The sequence below is a fragment of the Cyprinodon tularosa genome, unplaced genomic scaffold (assembly GCF_016077235.1).
Source record: "Cyprinodon tularosa strain WSP-4 unplaced genomic scaffold, ASM1607723v1 ctg70, whole genome shotgun sequence".
NCBI classification, from domain to species: Eukaryota; Metazoa; Chordata; class Actinopteri; order Cyprinodontiformes; family Cyprinodontidae; genus Cyprinodon; species Cyprinodon tularosa.
In genome coordinates, this window is record NW_024039452.1 from 4,198,030 (window position 1) to 4,218,277 (window position 20,248).

Sequence of the window (20,248 nt, forward strand, 5' to 3'; positions counted from 1 at the left end):
TTACCATTGCAGGGCAACACAGAGACACACAGGAAAAACAACCATTCACACACACACTCAGACCTAAGGAGGTAATTATATTGGCTAGAATATAGGATGGGGTCACTGGGGCTATAGTCTCAGCTGAGACTTGTAGACCTCCCTCTACCCAAACACTTCCTCTCTGGTGAGGGAAGCTAGAGGTGCTCACATGCCAGCGGAGAGACATATTCTTTCCAGCATGTCCTGCTTGCCACCCAACCCTGCTTCCCGCTGGTGCCTGGAACACCTCCTGCGGGCAGCATCATCCAGGTGACATTCGACAAAGTAGTCCGAGTCACCTCAACGGTCTCCTCTCAATGTGGAGTTAAAGAGGCTCTAATCCGAGCCCCTCTCAGATGAATGAGCTCCAAGGGTTTTTTTTTTCTCTTGAGAAATTAGAAAAAGAAAATTGTAACTTTCAAGCTGTTTCAGAACCAGATCATTTTTATTATTTGCGACTGAATTAAAATGTGCTGTTCTTAAATATCCTTCTGTCTATAATAAATGCATATAATACAAATATTTTTTATGTCACTGAATTCTGTTTATTGTATGATACTTTTCATCTAAAAAGATATAGATCTACAGTAGAGGTATCCCTTGTTTAATGATGGAGAGAAGGGCAAAAAACAAAGCTTGGATGGACATATGCTGACAGGCAGTTGGTTGCTGAATGGAAAATTGAAAAGTATTTATAACTAAAAAAGCTTGTAAAAAAGTTTTTTTTTTCATCAAGACTTATGTGGTAAACTAGCATGGCATGAGTATCATTGAGAAACGAGTCATAGAACCAGTATTCCCCCATGAAGGGTGAAAGAAAACAGGAATAAGAGTGCTTGGACATGAATAAACACAGGTGACTGACTAGGATAATTATCTGCAATGAAAAAACAACAAAAGGCAGCAGCTAAATGTGATTGAACTGATTATACGGAAATAGAAAAGACATCACCAGAGCAAAACTGCTGGGAAGACCTAACAAATAAAACCAGACATGAAAATAAATAGATAAATCAGAGAAAAAAAGACTAAAGAATAAACCAGAGAGCAAGAAAAAGACCCAACTAATGTGACCATAAAAGGGGGACCAATATGGCAACATCCAAATAGCTGATCAAAACCTGAAGGCAATATCATCAGCAAAACTAAACAAAAATATTAAACTATAAATTAAAACCTAGGCAGAAATAGAAAAATAAAGCATTTATTTTATTCCAATATTGTTGCAATCAAAAGGTTTTGTAAGTGTAAATTTGATTATAAAATGCAAATCAGGAGAGAATTGTTGAACATTTTAATCAAAAACAGTAATGTTTGTTTCCACAAAGTTTTTGCTTTTCTGACAGTTTTGCTAATTGCATTAATTTCAAATTGTGATTTGAAGATGCTATTGGTCTGAATGGACATTAGCAGCAGTATTTTCATTGGTCAAGAGCGAGTGTTTTTTCGGGGCTTGAAATGAAGAGAATTTAAACTTGGAAACGTAGTTTGAAAAGAAAGTGATTTGTAAAACTATCTGAAAAACAAAAAATGTGTTTAAAAATCCGAAATATAAAAAGAATAACATTTTCTGAATTAAACTGTGAGAAATATAAAATCTGCAAAAAAAAATATTAAATAAAATCTAAGAAAACAGAAACAATACTCTCAAAACCTTTAGATTTCACTTCTTTTTAAAAATGCCAGTGAAGATTCTCTGTCATCCAGGTCATAGTCATTCAAACTTTAAAAAAACAGTCAAAATTCACAGTTTGGAAAAAGAAGAAAGGCGGTTTGAGAGGGCAGTGAAGTATACCATCTATGTTAAAGGCATACTATGCAACATTTTTCAGTTAATGTGTTCCATAACGTTTTGGATGATTAAATGAGTAATTTCAGGTTGAAAAAAGGTTTTCTGGGCCGCCCTGGTGGTCTGTAGGGGAAATACCGTACTTGCAATTGCAGGAGCCCTCGGCCCGCACCCACAGGCTCAGAAGTCTCGTGCATCGCGAAAGTCGGTCTTGCTTTACGACGAGAACTGCTACTCGCCCCCAGTGAAAGGCATGCTCGTTGCTAGCGCAGTGGCGATATTTGTGCAGTTATCATGGCGGAACCAGCGAGAAAACAGCGAAAGCCCATGTCGGAGCAGGCAAGAAAGAGGAAAAGGGCTCTGGACAGAGAGAGGAGTCGTACACGGGTGAACATCGGGCAAGCTTTTTCCGAATGGCGAGAGCTAAAAGAAAAAGAAGGCTGCAAGGCTGACGCGGACCTGGCGTTTTTGCTGATGCGATTGTAAGTATTTAGACACATGCATATCAAATAATGTATGAAAACATGCTAAATTTTCAAACTCGAAAATTGGAACAAAATAGTCACCGCAGTAGACATGGTGATTCGTTGCGTTCGCCTGTCTGCTAAGCTCAAAACAACTGCGTCTGATTTGACGGAGAAACCAGGAGAACAGCTGAGCATATTTACGACAGTGCACTTTTACTTTCGCCCTCTGGGGGGAGCCTCGCTGGAAAATCAACACTGGTTGCATAGTAAACCTTTAAGAAAGAAAACCAACAGAGGGGGTAGACTCGGATTTCAGCTTTCAAAAACCCACGATGCAGCAATAGAGTTGATTCCTTCCCGCTATCATCGCAGCCCCAACCCCTTACTGGGGAACAGGGGACCTCGCCTGTTCAGCCAGGCTAACAATTCCCTCTAATGACCCCACTTTGAGAGACATAGACCGGCATGGGGCATTGCAGGCTAAAAGAAGAACTCAACAACCCCCCATTCAAAAGGAGTGGACCCGTTTGTCCGTTTCAGTTTGCATGTTTTCTTAACCAAAACAAGGCTTTGTTGTGCTGTTGTAAAAGCTTTGAACTCAAAGCTATTTCTGAAATTTTTAATTGAGAAAGCTCCCTGGATTGGAAGCGAAACGTCTTCAACTTGGAAACTCTAGTCAAGTGGATTGTATTTTTTTTTTTTACTTTTCTGGAACTTCTTTTAAAAGTTTCATTCTGAATTGCCTTTTTTTATATTTACCAACTGTCATTCAAATGTTCATTGCTTGCAACAATAATGGAACAAATTTCACACCATACAACAAAAACAAAAAAAACTGAATAAGGCTAACAATAACGGTAAGAGATAATAAGACAGAAACCTACATCAAAAGATTCAAAAGACCTAAAATTATGATACAAAATGCAACAGGTGACTGACTGGAAAAAAATGACACATTAGAAGGTCAGTCTTACCCTGAATCTATAACCTTTTTTAAAAACGTACTGCAAATTAGAAAACCACATATCAAATGAGTCACCTTAAATAATGTCCAAAAGAGGAAAGGAAATCCACAGTGCATACTTTAGAGTTCTGTCCTTTTCTTTTCCTTCTCCTTGTGGAAGATTTTACCATCAGGCTGCTGAACGAACTTCAAAGGTGCATTTTCTTGTAGCTTCTCCTGGAGCTAGGAGGCAAAGATTTGTTTGGATTTATTTTTTAGTATTCAAGCATGACTTAGTTTCTATGTTTGGGAAAACACTTGCCTTCCTGAGGATTTTGTTTTGCAGATTGGGGTCAGTCAGAATTGCTGAGCTGTCTGACTTCACTTTTATTTTCACCCTTCTCCTCATCACTTGCTCTAGATGAAGAAAAATACAAATTTGTTTGCATTATCAGTATTATTTCCTTCCTAGGTTAGTGATGCATTTGTCTGTCTCAGTATGTGAAGCAACAGTAGGCTTGTTTTACAACAGGAGGGTGAAGCACTTACCTCTGAACCGATAGCACACAAATGACCGTGTGGTGTAACAGTCTAAAAACCTCCATTTCGCCAATCTTGCTTCAGATGTAGCGCCACAAATTATCCCCCTTGAGCCGATCGGATTCGATATATGATCCCACTTCGTGAACGACAAGCTGCTCTGATCAGACCAGTAAATATTTTCCTCTCTGTATAGACCAGTCCATGCCCAGTTTCCGGTTGGCACTAATTGCTGAACCTGTTGATTGTCTGTGCTGTTCCCAATGTCGGCTAGATCTATGAAGTTGTCCCGACAGTACCTCTGAGCTTCGGACCAACTCATTGTTTCATTTATAACTACAAATTTACATCCCCCTGGTGTCCCTGTAATTTAGGGGAGAGTAGAATTAGACAGTCTGGTCATCATTCCTAATTTCAAAGTCGACTTTACGTACCACTGAAATGTTACCTGTATAGCAAACAAAGGGGAACTTGGCCTCACAGTTGTAGTCCCACCATCTGCCATTGTCTCCCATGCACACACAGAACTGATTAGCAGAAATAAAGTCTGGATCATTATCTGTACTCTCCCAGTTTGTGTACCCAGGGTTGCGCTCTTCCAGCTCATTCGACCACATCCAATTGATTTCACTGTACAGACCAATCCAGACGTCAGAGCTGGATTGAGCAGACAAAACGTCGAGGAAATGGTTCATGTCTTCAGAATTTCTGATAGTGGCCAGGTCCGTGTAGTGTTGTCTACAGTAGCTCTGAGCCTGATACCAAGTCATCTTATTTTCTACAAAGTAGTACTGATGTTCCAAGCATAGTGAGAGAATGAGCCAGCCTAGAAAAGTACATAGAAATAAGTCTTTCAGATAATGTACAGTTCAGTATCGGATAAAAGTAAAATACTCTCAAATATTAATCGAATATACCTGATAGAATCCAGAAAATTAGCAGGAATCTCTCCATTATGCTGCTGCTCTGTGCTCTGTTTGAGCAAACTCTCCTTCACAGAGAAGAGCAGTTCATTTATGTAAATCATGTTTGTGGGGGTTACTAAATAGAATATGTCATATTCAAAACTCGCTTCACAGTTTGATGTGATCTGGAGATGGGAAAAAAACCTAGGCTGGATGGCTCTGATTGTACGGCAGACTCACTTCTATTAGTCTTGCCCAAGCGTAGCTGTGGCAACAGCGTAGCTCCTCTCCCTGTCATGGTTTTGGTCCTGTTCACGTTTCATCTCTGAGTTTTCATTGGTCTTATTTCCATTTTTGTGTTCAGTTATTTGTGATTGTATTTGAGTTCCTAGGTATTTGTTGCTTGCCCTCTTGTGTCAGTCTTCTTTTCCCTAGTTCCCTTCTAGCCTCTCTTCACACCTGCTCCCAATCTGCTAATTAGTCTGGTCTTTGTCTCTTTCTCTAATATATTCTCCTGTTCAGTCACTCTTTGCTGGTTTGTCATTATTTCTTTGCCTCCTATTTGTGAGTATTCCTGGCTCTCAGTATTTCTTTTAGATTTTGAAGATTTATGTTTTTTGGATTTTTGCTTCTGTTGCCCTTTTGTTATTAAACCATAGTAACCACCTTAAGCTTTTGTGTCCGCATTTGGGTCCTGTCAAACTTCCAGCCCCAACTTGACACACCCTTGTTGTGTGAATGTAGCGTGAAAAACTTTTGACTCCTCTTACTTGATTAATTGGAATACCAACACAGGTCAGTTTTACTATTTACAGTAGCAGCTATTCAGAATTGCCCTTCCCACTCAAAAGCCAGCCAAATGGCAGCAAAATTCCCTCCAACTTTCAGCGACTGGCCTTCTCATGGGAGTGCATTATTTTTTTTAGTCCATCCTTTCACTGAATTACAGGGTCTGACCAGGAGATGACACTTCTCTTTAGATTTTAATGTACACAAATCATGACAGAATATTTTAGATGTTTAAAATGGAATTGTAGGGGACTAGCCAAGGACTAGCCAAAGAGCAGCCAAGGGCCCATCAAGGAAATTGGGGAAATTATGAATGAGTACTTCTGTACCATTGATGTGAGACTGACTGATGACACTTTTAGTGAATCACCCTGAAGGCAATCATATCGTTCATTTTAAGTCCACTAATGAACATGTAAATTATTCACCTTGCAAAGGCTTAGCAGGTGTTTAATAGGGCCAGCGAAGGAAAGTGGAGGAACTGGTATTAATTTGTACACCAGACAATCTTTAAAACTAGTCCTCATTTATAACATCCCAGTTTACAGCTTACACAAACCCATGCGGCACAGTGGGCAGTCTTGAGAACAACAGGCATGTTTCTGTAACATGGCAGACATATTTCCTTACCAGAGCTGTCATCGTTTGGACACACATCTGCAATGTGGCTTAGTCATGCATATAATGGAATCAGTTTGTTTTATATGTTTTTCAACAAGGTCACCTAATGAAAGTTAATACTACACAGTCAGTGTAAAAAGTCAGTCTTAAAATATGTTCAATCAAAAGCCTTTTTTCTGTTCTTTCTTTGAGTTAAGCGCAGAACAGCATCGTCTGTAAGTATCAAGCTTATCGTCTGCATTTGAATGTTATAATTTGGAGTCTAATCAGTCTTTACAGTAATTTTGCTGTATTTTGTGTATTTCAGTTTCACACATACCTCATTAAAACCTGCTGAAAGAAACTACGGTGTGCTTCTTTGCAGATGAATGCGGGAGTGTTTAGCTACCTGTATAGCTGGGTTACTGTCAACAACTTCAGTGCTCAGCGAGGCCAGGACTATGCATATTCTGGAATCATTACTGCTACAAAACCTACTCAAGCTAACCGTACAAAGACTTAGTCAGACAGATTTTTAATTTTATTAAATCTGCAGATATTTTAGCAACACCGCTTAAAGGATTTTTTATTTTTATTTGATGGTATTAACACCAAAGAAGTAGTTTGGTCCATCGACTTTATGCTTTTTTGTTTGTTCCAATTGGTCCAAAATGACTAGGGCAAGACGAAGCAATGTGGAAACACCGACCTGGAAACAGAGGAAAACTACTACTGCTATTTTGCATGAAATAACTTCATCTGGAATATTCTTGCTTTTATTATGGCTGCTAAATCAACAGTAGTATTTTATGTTTGGTTTACCATCATTTTCTTGTCTTTTATACTATAGATAAAAGGTTATACAATATAGCTGCTTCTTCCAACTTCTCTGCAAGTGAGTCCCTGATTGATTTTGGTGGAACAGAGATGGGTAACAGCTAATCAGGCTAGCACCCATCTAGGATTGTTGTCAATAGAAAACCACTTTTTATTACTTTTTGAACTGTATCTTTTTATATAATAGAAGCTTTACACATAACTTCATCAGACCTAAATACTTGATAATGACTTATAGTGTTAATCCGGTATGTACACTTTTGTAGTTTGGTGAATTCTATGAAATGCCCCTCAGCTGTTTAATTTAAACAGTTTCAAGACACAAGTGCTGCTTAAAATCATCTAATAAAAAATTTCCCAAAGTTAAACAAACATTTGTTTTAAGAGCTTTAATTATGTCTGAGCAACTTAGAAAACAAAAGTTCAACTAACTTATTGTGGCTCAAAATAGATTTTTGAGAACAGAGAAGAGGAATACATTTTAGAATAAACTGTACTTAAATGCTTTGAGTTTGGTATACATTCTGACTGTTGTTCTGTAAAATCCTAATTCTATTCAGTTTATTTATAGCGCACAACACATATCATCTCAAGGCATCCCAGTTCATTGCATCGACTCATTGACTTGATGGCAATCCCTCACACTTGGCATGCTTGTAGCGACATTGGACAGGAAAAACTCCCTTTCAACTGGAATAAACCTCCAGCAGAACCAGACTTGGTGTGAGCGGCAATCTGCCGAGACCGACAGGGGTTCAAGGAGACAGAAGCATGTTCAGCTGCTTATATCTGCAGCAACTTACAACACACCAGTATAAACATGAAGATATAACTACGTATAGATATAATTATTAGCTTGAGGGAAGGTTTTGCAACCTTACAAATTGGGGGACTTAACAAGAAATAGGATGTCAAAATTAATACACACTCACAAAAAAAAAAAAAAGATATACCAAGATGTACTTCAGAGTAACTAGGAACAAAATACATATATTTTAAAGTGCGTTTTTGTCATACTTTACATTAGAGCAAGCCGGTAGCCTCTCTGCACAAAAGCACACACAGCATTATGTTTTTCTCAGAAGACAAAAATTTTAATATGCAAATAGCAGTGCATCAGTGTCATGGCTACACATGGAAGTTGCACAACATAACCAAATTTAACATATCACAGTTCTCCTCAGACACACAGTTTTTTTTTTCTTGCAGTCACAAAAACACAACTGTCTGGCTGTAATGGATACCTCTAAATTACCATGCATGACTGTCTGTCCTGTTTGACCACTGGAGATGACAATGGAGGTTTTTAAACTGGAAGTCAAATAAGAAGTCTGCACAGAGGGGACTCATTCAAATATAACATGTCATTGAACACCATAGATTTTTTTCAGCTCTAGTAGCCTTTACATTTATTCTAAAAGCAGGCAGACAGGAAATATGAGTAGAGAGATAGGAAAAACATGTAGCAACGGTTAACAGGCCAGGACTTGAACCTGAAACTGCAATGTCAGGACCACAGCCTCGAGCATAACTCCTTCACCCCTGCATCCTAGAAACTTTTTTATAACACAAAAAAAATATATATTTTTTTTTTTTCACTTTAAGAATCTACAATATATAACTTACCAAGCCTAAAATGAATCATACTGATCTGGTTAAAGATTCTTCATCAGAAAGCCTTTAAGTTTGAAACTTCCCCTAATTGCTAATAATATAATTTTGTATTTTCGTCTTTTTCTCCTAGAGGTGTAATGAAAGTCCTGCACTAAAAGAATATACATTAGACTTCCGAAACATGTAAAAATAAACAAAGGTTAAGCTTTTTATTTAAATATTTTTACATTAGATCAAAAAATATATGGTCCAAGATATTATCTTACAGCTGTTACGTTGCAGTAGAGGGTTTTTCAGTCGGGGATTTGCCTTGTTTTACACTTGCATACACACATTTATCCTCTATATCATCTCTTTGTCGTCTTGCTCCATTAAATCGTTGTTGTCTCACAGCAGAATATTGGACACTATATTCATCTTGGTATTCCTGATACAGAAACAATTATTAGTTAATAATCAACGATGAATTTGTTTAAGGCTCTATACTGACTTTTACGTTAAGAATAACAGTTACCTCTGAATACACTGTGTCAGGATCTGCTGGTGCTACATGTGAGTTTGCTGTGGAAGATAGATTTTTTTATTCTGAAAGAAGTGTGTTATTAAATGGTTTGACATAAAATGGACATTTACCTGTACAATGGGATTGGATTGTTTTCCTTATCCTGAATACTGAGAAGGCCATCGAAGCATTAAGGATGAGGATGAATGCCAGAGCTCCACTTAAGCACAGTACAACAAGTTCTGGGTTCAGCTCACCTGTAGAAATTATAAACCACAAGACATCATAACATCAGAAAACCTTTGATGGCCACCAGAATCACTCCACTTTCATGCTTAACCCTGAAAAACCTGAACCATAAAAAAAAACTTAGAAAATTATTTATTTTTTGTTATAGAGGCATCAATGAACATTCTGACAAGTTTAAAAACGTGATATGAATTGAAACACAAGAGTTTTGTTTTGTTAGGCATTTGAATTTACTTTGCATTTTCTGTTCACTACATTTGTGATTGAATACAGGCAAGATCCGATTTTCCTAGAAAAAAAAAAAACACTATATCCCTGCAAAGATGTAGAGCTTTTAAAAAATCTTGCAATACATATATTACACCTGGTGTTAAAGGGTTAATGAGTCCTGAAAGGTGATTGGCTGTTTGAGAAATCTGAACATTTTATTGATCAGTTGATGCGACAAAATGTTGTCAAGTTTTTATCTATTTCTTATCAGTCTAGATTGAAAAGTCAGTTAGGCTCATTTTCATAAACAGAGGTGTATAATAAAATGTAAATGAAGATAAGCAAACTATAATCTGTCTTCTAAAGTATCACAGTAAATGAAATAAGCTTTCCATCTTTTTAGGTTTTATTTTATCTAAAACATACTTGACTATTTTCCATCTATGTGATGTTAATCGTCTACGCCACTTACTTCCCTGCATTCTGCTTGTAATCTTATCCACGCCTCGCCTCTACCGTGACTGTTGCAAATCTTTCTTTGTTCCCCCTTAAAAACAAATCGCTCCATAAACGTTTACAGATTAAAATTTCTGTTGTTTGCATTATTACCAAACCCACCTCTTTCAGCCACATCACCCCAATTTTACAGCAGCTCAGAAAACCAGAATGGAATTTAAAATTACATTGCATGGCAATAAGGTTAACCAGAACTACAGTATTCTTTACTTTACTCCATAACTGAATTCTCTCCCTCATTTTTTATATTTATATGCTCTCTGTGTTAAAGTGTAAAGTCTAAATCCTTAATTTAAAAAGTTCCTACATGCTGTCATCTCCTGGTCATTGTAGTTTGTACTGTGTGTTCATTTCTGTCTAGTTTTATATAATTTGTACAGTATTCCTGAATGCTCTAAAAAACCTTTTATAACATTAGACATGTTCAATAACCCTGAGAATTGTAAAAATTTTTTTACAGTTTTCATTGCTTATCTTATAATTCTACATATTTCTATGCATTCTGTTTTTGATTAAGAAAGAAATCAAAACTACTAGAATTTGTCAAATTTGCATATTTAATGTTTTGTGTATATGTTAAGATAAATTGTTTCTGAAAATTTCTTACCTGTTGATTTCTTATTTTGTTTTTCTTCAAAGATTATATGTCCACATGAGGCTACGGCACAGCGGTGAGTCCCGATATCAGACACATTCAGAGGCAGACTGTAGTCACAGGTTGATGTCCTTTTTGTTCTGTTACACTGAGTGTAAATGATTCCTGGTTGATGTTCTTTAGCGTCTCTAAACCAGTAGAAACTGCCCTCTCCATGGCAGCTTCCTGGGTCCACCACACAGTCCAGTGTCTGGTCGGTTTCTGATACTTTCTTATGGGCCAACGTGTGGACCTTAGAACCAGAACCTTCCACTATGACTGTAGCTCCATCTCCAAACTCAAACTTATGTGCATCTATAGCGACGCAGTAATAAATAGTTGAGTCTGAAGCTTGCAAATCAGAGATTTTAAGGTGATTTTTACCCTGACCCCTTTCAAGTACAAACCGAGGATTGTTCTTGTACTCGTTGTGAAAGCTGCCATTTTCATTATGCTTATATAGAGTAGCAATAGCAGTTAGTTTCTGGCCCAGAGTTTGTTTAAACCAGTAAATCATTACTGCGCCTTTAAGGTAGAAACAGGGCAGAGTAACGTTGCTGCCAACATTGACTGAATAAAAAGCCCTTTCCTGGCGTATAAAGGTGGAGGTGCTCATGTCAGGGTCCTGAGCTGTAGAAAGAGAAAATTTTACAAAAATCTAGTTCATTATCGGAAAAAATCTGGATCTTTTAAAAAGGTTTAAATATCTTTGAGGGTAAAAATATCTTTAAAAAAATCTTACCTGAGGTCTTTAGGAAGAGAAAAGTCAGGAACCAAGCAAACTCTAGTGGTGTCATGGTATCCACAATGCTCCACAAAGCGAAATGAATCTCATTATGAAGTCTGTCAGTTACAGAGAGGACTCCAATTGGCTGAAGAGAAGTAACGCCTAAGTACACAACCAGAGATCTGATGTTCCTCTGTACTGATTTCTGCTCCTTTGTCTAAATGCTGAGTAACTTTTGAGGGGAACTCAATGTTCTTCCATTTGCATCACTTATGGTCTAACCGGAGATAAAGAGATACCATTTCTATCTGATGCCAAATCTTAAAAGGGACTATCATTTCAACATTCAGATAACATGCTAATTGAATACAAAGTAGTTTGTCTAAAAATATCTTACATTTTTTAAAGAAGAGCACTTTGTGTGCTGGATAACAACCAAAGCCAGATTCAATGAATCGACAACAGCCAGCTAGATGAAGAGGGTTTTGAATCGATATTATGTTCAGATCAGAATATCTTAATTATCAAATATATAAAACTAATTATATCTTCATTCGTATTTGACCAACTACAATGGATTACAGCTGTTCAGGTGGTACAGAACTAATGGAACTATTGGTGCTATCATTGTCAATTCAACATACTTGTTTGGGTGTGAATAAAAAAAAACATAATTGCATCCTTTTTTATTGTTTAGGTCTATATTTTTTAACACACCACCATGATATGTTTGAACACTGCAGAATACTTAAACGTAACTCAGGTATTTTCATCTGCTCATTGACCAATCCATTTTCATGCCTTGACCAACAGCAGGTTTGCAGGTGATGTGAAGTATCTTGGGCTTTACTCTTTAGGCGTAGCTGCAGTGCATGAATTTCAAAAGGAAAAAAATACCACTGCAGATATTTCCTGTTGGAAACCACAGAATGTAGAGGGTCTTCAACAAAGTGACTTTTTAACCACACAAAGGTTTAAAAAAGAAGGCAGATTGTTTGATGTGCAGTCAACATGCTTACAGAGAGAGGCCTAAGAAAACAAACATGTGCTCTGTTGGCTGCAAAAAAGACAGCCAGACCAATGACATCTATTTTTTTAAGATGCACTAGTAAGAGATTTAGACAGTAAAGTGTGAACAAAACACAATGGTGTGCATGTAATGAACATCATGCACAAGCATCTTCATAAGAGGCTTTTTTTCACTTTGCTTCAATAGTTGTAATCTTTCACAACACAAAATTACTTATATGTGTGACAAATGTATAAATATATGGTTAAGACTTATATTTATGCAAACAAAAGTTTCATTAAATTTAAAATACATCAAAAGGAATAATTTCTTATAGGTTAATCCCCTTTGAATATAAATGCTCATGTAAAACCCATAGGCAGCCTTACTATTACCACTTCCGTTTCTTTTCCAACTAAAGGGGTGAGTCCATCAATCAGGGAATCACCTGCAGCCCTTGGTAACTTGATTTTCACCTATTGTGTAAGGGACCAAAAAACTATGGTATACGAAATTTGGCTAACTGCTAAGTCTGCTAATGCTACATCCACATGAACGTGCATACACAAAAATGAAACGGTAATGCATAGCCTTGCTAGAAAAGGGTCTTCCTGAGCTCTGTTTTATTCTTTTTTCTTCAAAAGGGATTAAGATAAATTTCAAGAGAATTTTAGAACGACTGTATGAGGAATACAAGGTTAGGAGTACTTTCAGATATACGTTTGTTTCTTATATTTAGAAGGTTTATGTTTTCCTATATACAGAAGATAAATGCATAAGTTGCAATTGTTATTGAATATAACATTACAAGTATATTTAGGAAAATGCATCTCATATTGAATTTGTGTGAGGGTAATGTCTTGGAGCTCATAGCATATCATTGTACTAAAGAATTGCATTTTGGCAAGGTGACCCATTGTGTACAAATGGCCCCTATCATGTGGCGTTCCTCATGGATCTGTTATTAGGCCTGTTATTTTTTTCTTTCTATAGTTTTAGTTATTCTCAGTTATACCAGTTTATTTGTTAAATCAATGTGATCTTATTTTAATGCAACACGGATGAGACAAAATAACTTTCCCTTGCAACATTATGAGAGGACTCGTTTGTTTGTCTGTTTTTAGTGTATAGACGATTTTAAGGCTTGCAGGATTATATATCTTCTACATGTCAAGAGACAAATATATATAGGTATTATGCTTTAAAACCTTTAGGACTTTGGTGATACATTTTTAAACCTTGAAAAAATACTGATGTATCAGTTATTTAATTTATTTTATTTTGTTTCATTCTTTTGGAAGTAAGAACTCAGCTAAACAAAAACAAAAAACAAAAAAACAACACAATTGGAAGGGAAGTGTATTAAACTGAAAAAAAGACTAAAAGGGACATAACTGTGAAAATAACTGTCTAAAATATTGTTATCAGCCAGTGGGCCTTTATGTAGGGATACAGGTGGTCACTGTTTGGTGACATGTTGTGTACCACAGTCAACAAAGAACAAAGGTCGAGAGGGTAAGAGTTCTCTCAGGAGTGCAGAAATAAAATTTATAGACAAGATTTGAATGGCTTTAACACCATCTCCAAGCAGGTTGATGTTCTTGTCCCTACAGATGGACATATTATTCAGACATTTAAGATCAATGGGACTGTAGCCAACCTCCTTGGATATGGCTGCAAGAGAAGACTTGATGACAAATCAAAAAGACAGATATTATGAATAGTAACAGAGCCAAGAACAACTTCTAAAGAGATTAATGGTGAGCTTCAAGCTCAAGGGACGTCTGTGTCAGATTTCATCATCTATTGTTGTTTGAGCCAAAGTGGAATTAATAGGGAAAACGACCAAGACGCTGAAACAAATGATACATTTGCCAAGCTACATGCTGACAAAACCAAAAAGCTTCTGGAAAAATGTCCAATAGATAGATGAGACAAACATTTAAGACAAAAAAACTTTTTGCCAAGGCACATAAGCTGTATGATCTATAATATAATATGATAAATGAAAAGAAACCTCTGTCCCTACTGTGAAACATGGAGGAGGCTCTGTTTATGGGATGCTTTGCTTCATGTGGAACACAGTGTTTTGTATCTTTGGGTACAATGCTGCCCAGAGCCAAAAGGCTCTGTCCTACTTGCAGGTCATTGTGGGTCGTAAAACAGGATACTGACCCAAAACACAGAGCTAAATATATCCAAGAATGGCTTAGGAGAAAACGTAAGGATATTCTGAAGTTCACCAAAATTCACAAATTCACTAAACTGAAACCCCCAGATTTTGAAAAACCTCATGCTTTTTGATAAAATGTTTGTACTGTGTAATTGGGTAGTTTTTCAGTCATATCAAAATTGTTGTATTTTACAAGACTGGTATGGAAACACATTTCACTTATGAAAGTGGTCACATGATCTGCAGCTGGACCATAATGACTTGTCTAAAACCAAAGAAGACTGGAAATGATCAGAGGATGATTGCGCCCACTAGAGCAGTGGCTGATATGTGGACATACCTGAACAAATGTATTCATGTGTTATTGTATCAGTTTTTTAATGAAATATAACAATTACAAAACTTTGCATATTTGAATTGAGCAAAATCAAAATAGATTTGTGAACATCTGTAATGGAAATACAGCTATTGACAGTTATATAAATCATTTTGATTGTATTAATTGCTTCAAAAAGTTGTGCAACAAAATATTGAGTTAAGGGTAACCATCTTAATATTTTGTTGCACAAATTTTTGAGGCAATCGCTGAAATCAAGCATTAGTGGGAGTGTGGAACTGGTGACCTTGAAAGAGGACATCATTGGATGATGGAAGAAATTTTTTGAGGATTTCCTGAATCCGGCTGACAGGACTTCGATGGCGGAAGAAGAGACTAGGTGCTGGGACTGGGTACAGCTAGATTAATCTATCACCCAGGCTGAAGTCACCAAGGTGGTCAAACAGCCCCACAGTGGCAAGGCTTTGGGATGGATACGACATTGGGGACGAAGCCCATGGACTGGAGACTGGTGCAGTGGTTACCATCCATAACATTCTCCATGCATGGCTTAAGGAGTATGGAGTAGAGGCCCTTTACTAGAGGCCATCCAGTCTCTGCACAAGCGGAGCAGGAGTGGATAAATTTATGTTAAGTCAGTGTTATTTGCTGCTGAAACTAGGATTTCATAGCAACCTGTAACTTTGGTCTGTCATAAATCAGACTTCAAGGCAGGGCAGGGCAAGTTCATTTATGTAGCACCAAGTGCTTTTCATGAATTATATAGGATGGATAAGTAGAGCATAGGACCTAAATGCTGCTTCCCCATGTTTGGTTCTAGTTCAAGTTCTAGTTCAAGGGTGAACAGACTAGATTTGAACTGGAAGACCAAAATGCTGATCCATTCGGGGATTTAAACACTAACAAGATTTTAAAAATCTATTCTCTGAGCTGCAGGGAGCAAGTGTAAGGACTGCAGAACTGGCTGATGAGCTCTATTTTCTTAGTTCTAGTGAAAACACAGGCAGCAGGGTTTTGGATCAACTGCAGCTTCCTGATGGACTTTTTAGGCAAACCTATACAGAGATTGTTGCAGTAATCAGGTGTGTGTGTTGTATTTACAGATGTGAGAATAACTAATTGATACATTGGGCTGTCATTTATTGTTTAGACACATTTGATTCAAGGTTGGAAGACTTTATTTGCTTATACATTTTTGAGTAGGTGTACACCTCAGTCTCCCAGTAATCTTTTTGTGCTTTACTCTTTTAATATAGCAAGATAACTATTTTAAAGGTCCAGGACATTTGTTTATCTTTACCTATTGTCCGTATAATGATTGTCAATTTACATTCTTGTGATATTTCTTGGGTTGTACAGTCTTCTGGAGGACCAGCAGGCTGAATTGCTAAGCTAGCATCTGGTATAACAAAGTGTGGGCCAACCTTCCTGTGTTTTAACTGTGAAGAACCTTTTGTTTCCATTGGTGGAAACTTCTACAGTGCAATTTAGGCCACCATCACCACAGAAGAGGAGGCAAAAACATTGACGTCACAACTGACAGTATTTCACACCTGGTGCTGTTAGAGATATTAATAGACGGGGGATTTTTTTTTTTTTTAGCTCTTTGTATTTACATATGAGTTTAGTAGCCATTGGATATTTTAAGAACGCATCCAATGCAAAAAGCTGCACACAAAAATAATGTAATTCCATTCTTTACATTTTGATTTTATTGATTTGGATGGCTGTGTTTCTTCCTTTAGGGTCAGCCATGAAGGAGGTGCTTTATTCTTTTCTGCTCTTCACTGTTGAATACACACAAGTGCTGACAGGGTCGTCCTCTTGCTGCTGTCCTTCAGCTTTCCTCTTTATATTCAGAGCAGCATAATGCAGATTTTCTGTCTGATTTTCCTGATATTCACAAAAAAAGTATAATTTACTGGCAAACCCACTGGAAGAGAGCATATCATAATTCTTTTTTGATAAAGATGTTGCTTTACTTACAGTAATCTCAAGGGCTTCAGAGCACTGTGGTTTACTCGTCCCTAAAACCCACAATGTGTAAATAAACAGTTCAAAATGTAGAATCGAGATAAATTATGCAGATTAATTCTCTAAACCTTACCTGCGCATGACATGCATAGCTTGGATTTAAGTTTGTTCCTCAGGAAAGACAAAAAAAGGAGCCCAATGATGGAAATGACAACAGCCACACCCAGGACATACACCAGGAAAGAAGACGCTGTAGTGAAGGTCAACATATTAAGAAGGCAAAATAAAACTTCACATGTATAGTTATATTATATTAACCTAGACTAAGAAATATTCAATTTAATTGTGTTGAACTGGTTGGAAACCTGCAAAGATTACATACCTAAAATCTCCACATTTGTTCCTTCTCCAAATACAACCATCCCACATGAGGTCAGAGCACAGTAGTAGGTCCCAGCATCCGAGGACATCACAGAATTTAACTCAAGGTTGGAAGTGCAATGAAGGGGTCCGTTTTTAAGACCTATACAGTTTTTTGCACTGGGATACATGAGTGAGGGTTGGGAGGCAGTATGTCTCAACCAGTAGAGGCTCTGTTCTCCTTTGCATGGCTCAGCAGACACGCTACAGCTCAGATTTAGTGAGTCTCCGAGTTGTAGGGGACTCAATGCAGACTGTTGAATAGGCAACTGGGTGTTTGATGAAGCTGTTTTGATATGGAGAAAGAGTCCTTGTCCAAATTCAATGGTGTTGAATGCTAAAATCACACAGTAATATGTCCCCGAATCCGACGGCTTAAGATCTATGATCATCAGATTGTTGAGTCCTTCTTCGGGCTCTGAAAGAACTTGAAATCTATCTTTATATGCTGGGGAGATGATGGATTCTTTGCTGTGCTTCATGCGGTTAGATATCAGATGAGGTTTATGTCCCAGTTTTTGCTGGTACCAAAAAAAATATGTTATAGCATTATGCTGACAGGAACAGGGTAAAGTCACAGTCTCTCCAGCATTAGCTGCCCTAATCCCAGTCTCCTGAATGATATCATAGGTTTTGATGAAATTAAAAAGCTCGCCTGTGAAGAAATCATTAAATGTTTTTTTTATTTTCCCTTGTAAATGTACTTTATTTCCATTTAGAATAATCGCAGCACATAAAGAAACACAAATAAATATTTGATTAATACTCACAGAGTTTGAAAAGAAGCAAGAGAAAAGTAAAAAGTGGCTCCATTTCTTTAGTTAGGCGGTCTATATTCTGAGTTCACAGCTTCACTGAGCTCTTATAGAAGATTCAGGGGTGCTTCTGATTGGCTAAGAGCAACGGATACTTTTTAAACTCGGCTTATGATTTGTTTAGGTTTTAAGTTGTATCTGTTTAGGTCACGCCTGTCGACAGGCTCGAGTAACAGGGTTGTTATCTCTGGCCTGCTGTTTAGGTTGCTCTTTATCTATTTTATCTTTCCATCTATAGGCAAGCATATTGCCTTGTGAAGAATCATATAGGCTTAGCACTAAAAATATATAAAATGTTTTTGTAGTTCCGTTCTCTGTACAAGCGGAGCAGGAGTCAACCTTCAGGTTGGAGGAGAGTCCCTGCCTCAAGTGGAGGAGTTCAAGTATCTTGGGGTCCTGTTTACGAGTGAGGGAAGAATGGAGCGGAAGATCGATAGACGGATCGGTGCGGCTGCTGCAATAATGCGGACGCTGCACCGGTCTGTTGTGGTGAAGAGGGAGCTGAGCGAAAAGGCAAAGCTCTCAATTTACCGGTCGGTCTACGTTCCTACCCTCACCTATGGTCATGAAATTTGGATCATGACCGAAAGAACAAGATCCCGGATACAAGCGGCTGAAATGAGCTTTCTCCGCAGGGTGGCTGGGCTCTCCCTTAGAGATAGGGTGAGGAGCTCGGTCATTCGGGAGAGGCTCAGAGTAGAGCCGGTTCTCCTCCACATCGAGAGGAGTCAGTTGAGGTGGCTCGGACATCTTCTTCGGATGCCCCCTGAACGCCTCCCTCAGGGAGGAGGCCCAGGGGACGACCCAGGACACGCTGGAGAGACTATGTCTCTCGGCTGGCCTGGGAGCGCCTAGGGCTTCCCCCAACAGAGCTGGAGGAGGTGTCTGCGGAGAGGGAAGTCTGGGAGTCTCTGCTTAGTCTGCTGCCCCCGCGACCCGGTTCCGGATAAAGCGGGAGAGGACGAGTACGAGTACGAGTACTTAATTTGTGATAATCACATTGATTTATGTTGCCTGACAGAAACTTGGCTGCAGCAAAAGAATTATGTCAGCATAAATGAGGCAATTGCCTCTAATTATTTACATTTTCACATACCCAGAAATTCTGGCCGAGGAGAAGGAGTAGCAACTATCGTTCAGTCTGACTTACTGATTAGTCCAAAGTTTGTTAATAATTACAACTCTTTTGATTATCAACCCCCAGTTCCCTGATTGATTCAAAACATCCAAAACTCTTTGTTCTGTAACTTTGTATCATCCACCAGGTCCTTACTCTGAAATTTTAGATGAGTTTTCAGAGTTCTTATCTGATTCAGTGTTAAAAATGACAGGGTCATTATAGAGGGGGATTTCTTCCTCCATGCTGATATTAAAAGGGACACCTTGAAGGCATCCTTTGATGCTATCTTGGACATTATTGGCTTTTTTGAGAATGTGAATAGTCCCACACATTCTCATCTTCATACTTTAGACCAGTGTTTTTCAACCCTGGTCCTCAAGGCACCCTGCTCTGCATGTTTCGGATATTTCCGAGGTTCAGCACACCTGATTCAGATGATTTCAGTTCAGCAAAGCCTGATAATCTGCTATCAATTGATAACAGGTGTGTGAAAGCTGGGAAACATCTAAAATATGCAGGGCAGTGTACCTTGAGGACCAGGATTGAAAAACACTGCTTTAGACCTTGTGCGGACATATGGCATTGAATGTGAAGAAATAGCAGCTTTTCCTCCAACTCTGTCTGTAACGACCCAGAACCCAGAATTCCGGCTAGACAGACAGTGGGATTACTCTGAAAACATTTATAAAAAAAAAAAACAAGTCTGTGGAAACAGTTGCTAGGAAGTCTGAGGCAGGAAACTGGAGATAGGAAACACAGCTGAACTTGTCATGATGGGTTCAGAAAAGCCCAATATGCAGAACACAACGGAGTCTGATGAAAAGTTTGACAGTTTATTAAAGCACAAGCACATGGAAAATAACACTGGAACTGGTTCAGGCCGGGGGGCAGGTTCACTGGAGTCTGTAAGGATGACAGTTCAGTTAGCTCTGGGACTGAAGAGTTTGAGTTTGAGAGTTTCTGAAGAATACCTTGAGGAGTCCGGGTTATACTTTGAGAGAGGAACTGTTGGGTCCAGAGACTGTTTAGTTCAGCAGAGTCCAATAACCACTTCAGC

At 38.1% G+C, this 20,248-nt stretch overlaps 3 protein-coding genes across 3 annotated transcripts; all 3 read right to left on the reverse strand.

Annotated features, from left to right (window-relative positions):
* Window positions 1-3,361: 3,361 nt before the first annotated feature.
* Window positions 3,362-4,721, reverse strand: LOC119772124 (macrophage mannose receptor 1-like). Its single transcript, XM_038268427.1, has 5 exons — window positions 4,678-4,721; window positions 4,209-4,586; window positions 3,770-4,123; window positions 3,543-3,637; window positions 3,362-3,463 (listed from the first exon to the last, which is right to left on the reverse strand). Exons 1-5 carry the CDS (start codon window positions 4,712-4,714, stop codon window positions 3,362-3,364), a joined length of 966 nt encoding a protein of 321 aa, XP_038124355.1. The 5' UTR covers window positions 4,715-4,721.
* A 4,004-nt stretch (window positions 4,722-8,725) lies between these two features.
* On the reverse strand, window positions 8,726-11,457 carry LOC119772103. Its single transcript, XM_038268402.1, has 5 exons — window positions 11,359-11,457; window positions 10,590-11,246; window positions 9,139-9,264; window positions 9,020-9,066; window positions 8,726-8,932 (listed from the first exon to the last, which is right to left on the reverse strand). The coding sequence occupies exons 1-5, from the start codon at window positions 11,411-11,413 to the stop codon at window positions 8,777-8,779; spliced, it is 1,041 nt and encodes a 346-aa protein (XP_038124330.1). The 5' UTR covers window positions 11,414-11,457; the 3' UTR covers window positions 8,726-8,776.
* Window positions 11,458-16,545: 5,088 nt separating this feature from the next.
* LOC119772125 lies at window positions 16,546-18,074 on the reverse strand. The gene is made up of 5 exons (XM_038268428.1): window positions 18,027-18,074; window positions 17,219-17,911; window positions 16,970-17,086; window positions 16,849-16,889; window positions 16,546-16,755 (listed from the first exon to the last, which is right to left on the reverse strand). The coding sequence occupies exons 1-5, from the start codon at window positions 18,067-18,069 to the stop codon at window positions 16,630-16,632; spliced, it is 1,020 nt and encodes a 339-aa protein (XP_038124356.1). The 5' UTR covers window positions 18,070-18,074; the 3' UTR covers window positions 16,546-16,629.
* Between the last annotated feature and the right edge of the window lie 2,174 nt (window positions 18,075-20,248).